At 45.0% G+C, this 13,466-nt stretch overlaps 1 protein-coding gene across 1 annotated transcript in view; it reads left to right on the plus strand.

The window, feature by feature from the left end:
* The first annotated feature begins 3,608 nt into the window (after positions 1 to 3,608).
* CRYBG2 (crystallin beta-gamma domain containing 2) overlaps positions 3,609 to 13,466 on the plus strand; it is a 387,765-nt gene continuing 377,907 nt past the window's right edge. The window contains exon 1 of the mRNA XM_069756757.1: positions 3,609 to 3,893. Coding sequence (XP_069612858.1) covers positions 3,694 to 3,893 — 200 coding nt within the window. The 5' untranslated portion in view covers positions 3,609 to 3,693. The remainder of the gene's footprint in view (positions 3,894 to 13,466) is intronic.

Raw genomic sequence — 13,466 nt, forward strand, 5'->3', positions numbered from 1 at the left:
ATAGGGATGCGCACTCTCAAAGTGTAGGACAATATTTTTATCCATATAATGTGAAAACCATTCTTTTCATTATTAATTATTAGTGTATCAAGAAAATGAATTTCCTGCAAACTGTGTGATATAGTAAATTTTAGCTCACCCCAAATACTATTTAAATAATCCTGAGAGACCAACAATGATTCAAGTGCTCCCTCCCATATGCAAATGGTGTCATCAATATACCTATACCACATTTTAACGTGTGATTGAAACAAGATATGATTATATATTTGGAGAGCCCCTGTGTGCCTAAACATTGGAGCTCTCCCACAAATGACCCCATTTTGGAAACTAGTCCCCCCAAGGAACTTATCTAGATGCATAGTGAGCACTTTGAACCCCCAGGTGCTTCACAAATTGATCCGTAAAAATGAAAAAGTACTTTTTTTTTCACAAAAAATTTCTTGTAGCCTCAATTTTTTCATTTCCATATGGGCAACAGGATAAAATGGATCCTAAAATGTGTTGGACAATTTCTCCTGAGTACAGTGATACCTCACATGTGGGGGTAAACCACTGTTTGGGCACACGGCAGGGCTCGGAAGGGAAGAAGCACCATTTGACTTTTTGAATGAAAAATTAGCTCCAATCGTTAGTGGACACCATGTCGCGTTTGGAGAGCCCCTGTGTGCCTAAACATTTGAGCTCCCCCACACGTGACCCCATTTAGAAAACTAGACCCCCCAAGGAACTTATCTAGATATGTGGTGAGCACTTTGAACCCCCAAGTGCTTCACAGAAGTTTATAACGCAGAGCCGTGAAAATAAAAAATCATTTTTCTTTCCTCAAAAATTATTTTTTAGCCCGCAATTTTTTATTTTCACAAGAGTAACAGGAGAAATTGGACCCCAAAAGTTGTTGCCCAGTTTGTCCTGAGTTTGCTGATACCCCATATGTGGGGGGGAACCACTGTTTAGGCACACGTCGGGGCTCGGAAGGGAAGTAGTGACATTTTGGAATCCATTTGATTGAATGGTCTGCGGGCATCATGTTACGTTTGCAGAGCCCCTGATGTGCCTAAACAGTAGAACCCCCCCAAGTGACCCCATTTTGAAAACTAGACCCCCCAAGGAACTTATCTAGATATGTGGTGAGCAGTTTGAACCCCCAAGTGCTTCACAGAAGTTTACAACGCAGAGCCGTGAAAATTAAAAAAATCGTTTTTCTTTCCTCAAAAATGATTTTTAGCAAGCAATTTTTTATTTTCACAAGGGTAACAGGAGAAATTGGACCCCAAAAATTGGTGCCCAGTTTGTCCTGAGTATGCTGGTACCCCATATGTGGGGGTAAACTACTGTTTGGGCACACGTTGGGGCTCGGAATGGAAGGAGCACCATTTGACTTTTTGAACGGAAGATTGGCTGGAATCAGTGGTGGCGCCATGTTGCATTTGGAGACCCCTGATGTGCCTAAATAGTGGAAACCCCTCAATTCTAACTCCACCACTAACCCCAACACACCCCTAACCCTAATCCCAACTCTAGCCATACCCCTAACCACAACCCTAACCCCAACACACCCCTAACCATAACCCTAACCACAAGCCCAATCTTAACCCTATTTCCAACCCTAGCCCTAATTCCAACCCTAAGGCTAGGTTCAGATTGCGTTAGGGCAATCCGTTTAGCGCTAAGCGCTAGCGGATTGCGCTAACGCAATGTCTTTTTCGGGGTCGCGTTTAACGTCCCCGCTAGCGCAGATCCCCGATCTTGCCTTGCGCAGGCGTGTACTACGGAGGACAGAGAATGAACTTCAATCCAATATTGCAGCCAGCATGCAGCCAGCGGGTAAGGAAAGGGTGAATCAAACACCCGAAAACCCCGCCTCTATGGCTGAAAATTGTTCCCTCCAAATTGAGGTGACATAGTCCCTTTAAGGCTATGTGCACATGTTGCAGACATCCTGCGGATCCGCAGCATTTTTTTCTGAGCAGAAACGCTGCAGATCCGCAAGTGATTTACAGTACAATGTAAATCAATGGCAAGAAAAAAATGCTGTGCTGATGGTGCGGAAAATTCCGCATGGAAAACGCAGCGGATTAAAAGAAGCATGTCACTTATTGGTGCAGATCTGCAGCGTTTCTGCATCCATTCCATAATAGAAATCCGCAGGGGTAAAATGCATGAAATCCGCACAGAATCCGCAACAAAAACGCCCAGATTTTGACCTGCGTTTTCAGCCATGAGATGCAAAATCCGCACAGAAAATTCCACAAGCAAATTTGCAAAGTGTGCACATACCCTTACTATTAAGTAAAAAACTTGAATGTCTGGGCTGGATGGTGCTCGGAGATTTTAGGGTATGTTCCCATGTTCAGGATTTGCTGCGATTTTGAAGCTGTGCATTTGTGCAGCGTCCAACCAGCATCGGCCAGATGTTACAGCATAGTGGATGAGATTTCAAGAAATCCCATGTCTACCATGTGTGCATGTGCGCCTGTAGATCACCCCCGGACACTGACTTGCCGCGAGGGTGTACGAGCCGCAGCAGGTAATTTCCACAATAGATATATATTGGTCTCGGTAAATCCAAACGCTGCTACATCCTGATCATGGGAACACAGCCAGGTATAACATCCATCTAGATACACAGCTTGGGCTACTTTCACACTAGCGTCGGCGTTGGCCCGGCATACCGACGCATCCTGTGACAACATAGCACAACGGGGGCAGTGGATGCATTATTACAACGCATCCGCTGCCCCATTGTGAGTTGCGGGGAGGAGGGGGCGGAGTTCCGGCCGCGCATGCACGGTCGGAAATGGCGGACACGATGCACAAAAAAACGTTGCAAGCAACGTTTTTTTTTGTTCCGACGGTCCGCCACAACACGACGCAACCGTCGCACGACGGTTGCGACGTGTGGCAATGCGTCGCTAATGTTAGTCTATGGAGAAAAAACGCATCCTGCAAGGAATTTTGCAGGATGCGTTTTTCCTCCAAAACGACGCATTGCGACGTATCCCAAACGACGCTAGTGTGAAAGTAGCCCAAGGCTACTTTCACACTAGCGTCGGCCCGACGTACCGACGCTAGCAGTGAATGCGCCGCACAACGGCGGCAGCGGATGCTGTTTTTCAGCGCATCCGCTGCCCCCTTTTGAGGTGCGGGGAGGCGGGGGCGGAGTTCCGGCCGCGCATGCGCAGTCGGAAATGCTGCACACTATGCACCAAAAAACGTTGCATGCAACGTTTTTTGGTGGCGACGGTCCGACGCAACCGTCGCACGACGGTTGCGACGTGTGGCAATGATATAATCTATGGAGAATAAACGCATCCTGCTAGCAATTTTGCAGGATGCGTTTTTTCGCCAAAACGACGCATTGCGACGTATTCAAAACGACACTAGTGTGAAAGTAGCCTAATACGAATACCCTGGGCAGGACAGGACGCCATAAGTTCTGCTCCTCTCCCACATTGCACACACCTTGAGAGCCACGGCGGTGAAAGGGTGTCCTCCCTCCGCTGCGCACACCTGTCTGTCTGCCGCTGGCGCCCCACGTGACAGTCCCAGCCTGAGGTGTCAGGTGAGCGTCTCCTGCCTGCATTCTTCTCCTCCAGCCCCGGGGTCCAGCAGGCCTCCTCCTCCCACCACATCCTCCGCTGGGGAACCCTAAGTCTCTGCTGCTGGACTACGGAGAAGCCCCCAGACATAATGTCGTCTCCAGCACCCGAACCCCCAAACACAAAGAAGCAGGGGCTGAGGAAGAGGCTGCTCAGGTTCTTCTCCAGAAGTGACGGCAACTTAAAGGAGAAGCTCAGGACGCGAAGTGAGGGCGACAGCAAGAGTCCGACTGCCGGGGAGCCGCGGAAAGGAAGGAGCAGCTGGAGCGAGAGGTGGGCTAGGAAGGACAGGTAAGAGGCTAGGAAGGACAGGTGAGGGGCTGGGGGGTTACGGGAGCCCCCCCACAGGTGACCAATGGGAGAAGTGCCAGCACCAGCCTTCTGCCACACAGTCCCTGTTACTGGATGTGAGCAATGCTAGGGCTACATCCTCACAGCTGTCCACCTGTGGACTATATATATATATATATATATATATATATATATATATATATATATATATATATATATATATATAGCATGTATTTGTGGATAAAATATGTTAGGTTTCATGAAATATGTTGCAGCATTTGTCATCTATAGCTTCAGTGCGGCATGATCTATTGAAGGCTTCGGAAAGAGTTAAGGGGGCATTCTTCTCAAACTTCTACCTGCTTCTCAGGGTTCCTGTGTGCCCAGCTGTTGGAGCCCCTGGGATTGGGAAGTCATCTCAGGCAGGGGATAACTGTCAAACTTGACAATACCCCTTTGGGTAGGATCACAGGACAGTTTTTTTCCCCCATCTGAGAAAAACAGTCCGATTATTCTTATCAGAGTGGCATCAATTTTACTCAGACGTGGCGAGAGAAAAAAAATTCTCCATTCTGTCAGTCTGTGAAAATTGGACCACACTCAGATGCCACGCAAGTGCATTAGAATTTTTTTTTCTAGAATGCACTGCCTTTTTTGATCCAAGACTCAGATGAAAATCCGACATGTCTCCAATTATTATTTCTTTCCCATGGAATATCATGGGTAAAAGTGATATCCGTGAAAACCACAGATAGCAATCGTACGAGGAAATTGGTAATGTGCACGAGCCTTTTAACTGAGAATCTGTTAGTGAGCTCATTTGACGGCTCAATGGGAGAGCTTTAACTGCTTTTTTGTGAGCTCACCTCATTTATGACTACAGACCACAACTAGTGATGAGCGAGTGTACTCTTGCTCGGGTGGTCTCCGAGTATTTGTTAGTGTTCGTACATTAAGTTTTCATTGCCTCAGCTTCATGATTTACAGCTACTACCCAGGCTAAGTACATGTGGGGGTTGCCAGGTTGATAGGTAATCCCTACATGTAATCAAGCTGACCAATAGCTGTAATCGTGCTGCTGAGGCGATGAAAACTTAAAGGGAACCTTTCACCCCCAAAATGAAAGTTGAGCTAAGCACACCGCCATCAGGGGCTTATCTACAGCATTGTGTAATGCTGTAGATAAGCCCCCAATGTATCCTGAAAGATGAGAAAAAGAGGTTAGATTATACTCATCTGGGTGGGCGGTCCGATCCGATGGGTGTTGCGGTCCGGTCCGGGGCCTCCCATCTTCTTACGATGACGTCCTCTCCCTGTCTTCACGCTGCGACTCTGGCGCAGGCGTACTTTGTCTGCCCTGTTGAGGGCAGTACGCAGGCGCCGGGCCTCTCTGACCTTTCCCGGCCCCTGCGCACTGCAGTGCTTTGCTCTGCCCTCAACAGGGCAGACAAAGTACGCCTGTGCCGGAGCCGCAGCGTGAAGACAGGGAGAGGACGTCATCCAATGAAGATGGGAGGCCCAGGACCGCGACACCCATCGGACCGGACCAGCAGCGGGACCGCCCCTGGGTGAGTATAATCTAACCTCTTTTTCTCATCTTTCAGGATACATCGGGGGGCTAATCTACAGCATTCCAGAATGCTGTAGATAAGCCATTGATGCTGTTGGGCTTAGCTCACCTTCCATTTTGGGGGTGACAGGTTCCCTTTAATCTCAAGCAGTCATAAATACTCGGAGACCACCTGAGCAACGAGTACACAAGCTCATCACTAAGGCCGGGGACACACACAACGTATAAAAAATCGGTCCGTTTTTGTCGGACGAGAATCGCACACATTTTTACAAAACAGTGATCCGAGTGCAGTGCGAGGATGCGATTTTCTCGCATCAAATGATCCGTGTGACATCCGTATGGCATCCGTACTGCGTGTTTTTATCGCAGGCTTGCAAAACCAACATACGCCAATACAAGGGATCCATGTGTCAAAAAAAAACAAACATATATACTGTCTATATATATATATATATATATATATATATATATATATATATATATATATATATATATATCAGTAGACACATATATGTATATATATTATTATTTCATCTAGCGCGATATAGCAGAAAGCCGGTAATTCAATTGCCGGCTTCTGCTTTCTCCTTCCTAAAACCCGACATGATTTGAGACCTGGTTTACATACAGTAAACCATGTCTTCTCCCCATTTTTTTTGCATATTCCACACTACTAATGTCAGTAGTGTGTCTATGCAAAATTTGGCCGTTCTAGCTCTTAAAATAAAGGGTTAAATGGCGGAAAAAATTGGCGTGGGCTCCCGCGCAATTTTCTCCGCCAGAGTAGTAAAGCCAGTGACTGAGGGCAGATATTAATAGCCTGAAGAATTATGACACCTATCCATTATTAATCCAATTGAATGAAAGGGTTAAATAAAAGACAAACACATTATTTAAAATTATTTTAATGAAATAAAAACAATGGTTGTTGGAGTATTTTATTCTACGCCCAATCCAGTCACTGAAGACCCTCGTTCTGAAAGTAAAAAAACATAATAAACCAACAATATCCTTACCCTCCGCAGATCTGTAACGTCCAACGATGTAAATCCTTCTGAAGGGGTTAAAACATTTTGCAGCAAGGAGTTCCGCTAATGCAGGCTGCTCCTCGCTGCAAAACCCCGGAGAATGAGGCTAAAAATAGATCAATGATCTATATTTAGCTTCATTTGCGGTGAGGCGCCCTCTGCTGGATGTTCATAGATCGTGGGAACTTACCTAGAAAGCTCCCAGGCTTTATTAATTTTAAATAATGTGTTTGTCTTTTATTTAACCCTTTCATTCAATTGGATTAATAATGGATAGGTGTCATAATTGACGCCTCTCCATTATTAATTAGGCTTAATGTCACCTTACAATAGCAAGGTGGCATTAACCCTTCATTACCCCATATCCCACCGCTACACGGGAATGGGAAGAGAGTGGCCAAGTGCCAGAATAGGCGCATCTTCCAGATGTGCCTTTTCTGGGGTGGCTGGGGCAGATTTTTTTAGCCAGGGGGGGGCCAATAATCATGGACCCTCTCTAGGCTATTAATATCTGCCCTCAGTCACTGGCTTTACTACTCTGGCGGAGAAAATTGCGCGGGAGCCCACGCCAATTTTTTCCGCCATTTAACCCTTTATTTTAAGAGCTAGAACGGCCAAATTTTGCAGATACACACTACTAACATTAGTAGTGTGGATTATGCAAAAAAAATGGTGATATGAGATGGTTTACTGTATGTAAACCAGGTCTCATATCATGTCGGGTTTTAGGAAGGAGAAAGCAAAAGCCGGTAATTGAATTACCGGCTTTTTGCTATATCGCGGCTGTATGAAGGAATAATATATATACATATATGTGTCTACTGACATATATATATATATATATATATATGTATATATATATATATATATATATACCTATTCATACCTATTCTTTGTGTACATATTTATCCTACCTATTCTACTGGAAGCTGTCAGTGTGATTTTACTGTACACCGCACTGAATTACCGGCTTTTCTCTGTAACAGCGCTGCGTATTTCTCGCAAGTCACACTGCTGGTCCGTGTGTAATCCGTATTTTTGGGGCTTCCATAGACTTTCATTGGCGATTCTCAGCCGAGAAACGCTGACAATCGCAGCATGCTGCGATTTCACTCGGATCCTGAATACAGCCGAGAAAATATCGGATGATGGGAGCTGCCCCATTGATTAACATTGGGACGAGTGCTATGCGATTTTTTTTTTATCGCATTGCACTCGTCCGTATTACGGTCTAGTGTGACCCCGGCCTAACAACAACCAAATTGATTGTTCAGGGAATTAAAGAGCTTGTAAAAGCAAACAGGTGCAAACAATTTAATGAAGCAAATTGCAAAAATAGTTTTTAGTTTGAAAATATGGCATTTAAATAATAAAAATAAATTGCCCCCAGAAGTGGACATCCTTATTGTGACCAAACCTGCCTGGATTGAAGAATTTTATGTTGTAATGTAATGCATGCTTTGCCGAACAAGAGCCAAATACAGTGAATTAATTTAGAATCCATTAGACTGGAAACTCTTACAGTCCAACAAATAATAAAAGCACAAAAAATCTGCGACCGGTGGTGAAATTCCTAACAATGAAATGAAACTCATCTGGGCAAGATGATATCCACATCTTCATAACTGAGTCTGTCATATGTGACAGGAGAAATAGCGGAGTGCTGCAAAACCCTAGCTGTATTAGATTTTTTGCTTAAAAAGCAAATTTGTAAAAACAATTTAGGCTCTGTGGTGCCTTATAAATATGGTGTTTTTTATGCCATGTGGTTTCTTGTAATTGCAAGCATCTTCGCTGAGGCCAGTGGTTTTCTGCAGTGGTCACGTGCATGTACGACCCGTGATCGTTGTAGCCAAGTGAACAAAAGACTTGGCGCACTAGTAGTGATGGAATTTAACAGGTGGATAATGGTTTTTTTTGTATCACATTTCTGTTGTATTTGGGCCATTATCCCATTGTACCTGGTTTGATACATAAAGGGTTTACATATACAGCAAAGAATAATAGTAAACATTGTTTTATTACCTCCAAGCAAAGTTTCCTGCCTCTATTCTAATATTGTGGGAAAGTGCATTGTGGTCAGGGAGCTTCCGTGTGAACCACGGATTCATTATGTGCTGAGGACTTTTAATTGTTTGATTAGGTTTGTATGTCTGGCTATGTATCGCAGTGGGTAAATAACAGACGCACAGTGGCATCATATCTGTATATATGGTGTCAGCTCCTCTGTAGGGACAGTCATAAACCTTAAGAACACGGCATATACTATCTTTGTGCTGATCCCGGAAATTTCAGTCTTTCAACATCAATAGCCCTGCATGGAAGGTGACTGAACGTGGATTAGCTCTGACATCGTTGAACCTTATAGATAAAAGAAACATACTCAGAATTTGTGAAGCCACTAATTAAGTATTATAGTAGCTTCCCGTGGAGGCTGGAAACACCCAGAAGCCTACATTCTGATGTCAACTCTGGGGTGATATTTGTCACTTCTGCTGAGTGTATGTATGTATGTATGTATGTATATATATATATATATATATATATATATATATATATATATATATATATATATATATATATATATATATATATACTAGATTGTGGCCCGATTCTAACGCATCGGGTATTCTAGAATATGCATGTCCCCGTAGTCCAGAATTTGCGGCAGACTGTGCCCGTCGCTGATTGGTCGAGGCAACCTTTATGACATCATCGTCGCCATGGCAACCATTATGACATCTACATCGATACTGTGCCCGTCGCTGAATCAGAAACGTGACATGTCTACGTCCTTTATGACATCATCGTCGCTGTGCCCGCTGGCGGCCTCGACCAATCAGCATTGTCGCTGTGCCCGTTGCTGATTGGTCAAGGCCTGGCGGCCTCGACCAATCAGAGACGCGGGATGTCTACGTCCTTTATGACATCATCGTCGCTGTGCCCGTTGCTGATTGGTCGAGGCCGCCAATCAGAGACGCGGGATATCTACGTCCTTTATGACATCATCGTCGCTGTGCCCGTTGCTGATTGGTCGAGGCCTGGCGGCCTCGACCAATCAGAGACGCGGGATTTCTACGTCGATGCTGCGCCGGTCTCTGATTGGTCGAGGCATCGGGTATTCTAGAATATGCATGTCCCCGTAGTATATGGACAATGATGATTCCAGAATTCGCGGCAGACTGTGCCCGTCGCTGATTGGTCGAGGCAACCTTTATGACATCATCGTCGCCATGGCAACCATTATGACATCTACGTCGATACTGTGCCCGTCGCTGAATCAGAAACGTGAGATGTCTACATCCTTTATGACATCATTTATGACATTCTAGAATATGCATGTCCCCGTAGTATATGGACAATGATGATTCCAGAATTCGCGGCAGACTGTGCCCGTCGCTGATTGGTCGAGGCAACCTTTATGACATCATCATCGCCATGGCAACCATTATGACATCATCGTCGCTGTGCCCGTTGCTGATTGGTCGAGGCCGCCAATCAGAGACGCGGGATATCTACGTCCTTTATGACATCATCATCGCTGTGCCCGTTGCTGATTGGTCAAGGCCTGGCGGCCTCGACCAATCAGAGACGCGGGATTTCTACGTCGATGCTGTGCCGGTCTCTGATTGGTCGAGGCATCGGGTATTCTAGAATATGCATGTCCCCGTAGTATATGGACAATGATGATTCCAGAATTCGCGGCAGACTGTGCCCGTCGCTGATTGGTCGAGGCAACCTTTATGACATCATCGTCGCCATGGCAACCATTATGACATCTACGTCGATACTGTGCCCGTCGTTGAATCAGAAACGTGAGATGTCTACGTCCTTTATGACATCATTTATGACATTCTAGAATATGCATGTCCCAGTAGTATATGGACAATGAGGATTCCAGAATTCGCGGCAGATTGTGCCCGTCGCTGATTGGTCGAGGCGACCTTTATGACATCATCGTCGCCATGGCAACCATTATGACATCATCGTCGCTGTGCTCGTCGCTGACGCGGGATTTCTACGTCGATGCTGTGCCGGTCTCTGATTGGTCGAGGCCTGGCGGCCTCGACCAATCAGAGAGCGTGGATTTCCAGGACAGACAGACGGAAAAACCCTTAGACAATTATATATATATATATATATATATATATATATATATATATATATATATATATATATATATATATATATATATATATAATTTCTTGTCAGTTTGTGTACAGAAAGGAAAACAACTAATCATTGTATTTACATTTCTTTGGACATTGATAGGGTTATCTTATGGAGACAATCAATTTTCTGTACCGTATATACTCGAGTATAAGCCAACCCGAGTATAAGCTGACACCCCCCTAATTTTGCCACAAAAAACTGGGAAAACTTAATGACTCGAGTATAAGCCTAGGGTGGAAAATGCAGCAGCTACTGGTAAATTTCAAAAATAAAAATAGATACCAATAAAAGTAAAATTAATTGAGACATCAGTAGGTTAAGTGTTTTTGAATATCCATATTGAATCAGGAGTCCCATATAATGCTCCATACAGTTTATGATGGGCTCCATAAGATGCTCCATATTAAAATATGCCCCATATAATGCTCCACAAATGCGGATTATGGCCCCATAAGATGCTCCATAGAGATATTTGACCCATATAATGCTGCACATGGCCCCATAAGATGCTCCATACAGATATTTGACCCATATAACGCTGCACATGGCCCCATAAGATGCTCCATACAGATATTTGACCCATATAACACTGCACATGGCCCCATAAGATGCTCCATACAGATATTTGACCCATATAACGCTGCACATGGCCCCATAAGATGCTCCATACAGATATTTGACCCATATGCTGTTGCTACGATTAAATAAAAAGAAAATTACATACTCGCCTCTCGTCGCTCAGGCCCCCGACACTTGCTATATTCACCTACTCCCCGTTCCACCGCCGACCGCCGCTGTGTCTTCCCCGTCCTCTGCACTGACTGTTCAGGCAGAGGGCGGCGCGCACTAATCGCGTCATCGCGCCCTCTGACCTGAGCGTCAGTGCAGAGGACGGGGAAGACGCAGCGGCGCCCACGGTGGAACATGGAGCAGGTGAATATTGCGCACTGCGTTATACTCACCTGCTCCTGGCGATGTCCCTGCACGTCTGTTCCCCGGCACGGCAGCTTCTTCCTGTAGTGAGCGGTCACATGGTACAGGTCATTACAGTAATGAATATGCGGCTCCACCCCTATGGGAGTCCATATTCATTACTGTTATGAGCGGTACCATGTGACCGCTCACTACAGGAAGAAGCTGCCAGCGCCCAGAGAACCAGGGACGGCAGGGACCGCACCAGTAGCAGGTGAGTATTAGTACACAGCTGCCGCTCCCCCTCCCCTGCCGACCCCTGGGTATGACTAGAGTATAAGCCGAGAGGGGCAGTTTCAGCCTAAAACATGGTTTGAAATTCTCAGCTTATACTCGAGTATATACGGTATTTATTTTATTAAAGAAGCCAACCCAACAGTCAGCCAAACACCTAGATTCTTACTTGAGAAAACATGGAGTAACTAGTATATCCATAAAAAATATTTTCCTTAATAATCTAGTGTAATTACTTCTATTCTTCTTCCTTATCCAGTGATTGCTTTCTTCGTATGGTTTGTCCAAAGTAGGCAAGTCATTATCTTGGTAAACCTTGCTTCGAGTGACATGTCTAGCTTGATGTGATCCAAAATTGATCTGTTTGTTCTCTTTCCCATCCATAGTATTGATAACATCCTTTTTCAGCATCATATTTCGAAGACGTCAATTCTTCTGTCTTGTATCTTTACTGTCCAGGTTTTGTATCCATATATTACTACAGAAAAAAACAGACTATGTACAAGCCGTGTTTTCCTCACCAGTGAAATGTTCTTCGATTCGAAGCACTTATCCAGTGACTTCATTGTTGATTTGCCCATAGCTATTCTCCTATTGTCGCTGCATCTTGAATGATCATTGATCTAAGTAGGGTACAGCCCGACTTCAGTTTGTCGCTGTCCATCTCAAATAAGTCCCAGTCGTACTTGGCAGTAGTCAACATTTTACTAGTATATAACAAAAAAACTTCCTTCTCACCCACAATGGGGGTGGTCTCTTTTGTTTGTCCTTTCTCATTCTCAGGTCCTCTACCAGAGGCCTGGGAGTTTGAGCTTTCTGCGCAGGATCTTAGTTGTTCCCAGCTTTGTACTTTTCGGGACAGAGAGTTCAGATGTTGCTCCTGAGATGTGTTGTAGCTATTTTCCCAACTTAGGGGTCACTGCTCCAAGTGCTCGTATCACCACTGGAGTCACTGTTGCCTTCACCTTCCACATCTTCTCCAGTTCTACTTTGAGGCCCTGGTATTTCTCCAGCTTCTCATATTCCTTCTTTCTAATGTTGCTGTCATTTGGCACTGCTACATCTATTATCATTGCTGTCTTCTGATCCTTGTCTACTATCACAATGTCTGGTTGGTTAGCCAACACCTGCTTATCCGTCTGGATCTTGGCCCTTTCATTCTCCACCACTTTTTCAGGGGTCTCACACCAGAACGTAGGGAAAATTAGCCCATATGCTGTGCAGATGTTCCTGTATACAGTTCCCGCTACTTGGTTGTGGCATTTGATATACGCTGTTCCTGCTTGCATTTTGCATCCTTCCACTGAGTTGCACTGTTTCTGAGGTTTCTTTGCATAGTCTGCACCTTGGGTCTTGTCTTGTGTGGTAGATTCCTGCTTCTATGGATCTGGTATTTAGTGCTTGCTCTTGTGCTGCTGTGATTAGTGCCTTTGTGCTGTCTCGGAGTCCAGCTTTCTACAGCCATTGGTAGGATTTCTCCATGTCAGCCACCTCCATTATCTGTCGATGGTACATCCCGTGCAGCGGCTTGTCTTGGCATTGTGCTTCATTCTCCTGTTCTTCCTTCCAGATCTGTTGTTGCTGCATTAGGCT

The sequence above is a fragment of the Ranitomeya imitator genome, chromosome 3 (assembly GCF_032444005.1).
Source record: "Ranitomeya imitator isolate aRanImi1 chromosome 3, aRanImi1.pri, whole genome shotgun sequence".
NCBI lineage: Eukaryota > Metazoa > Chordata > Amphibia > Anura > Dendrobatidae > Ranitomeya > Ranitomeya imitator.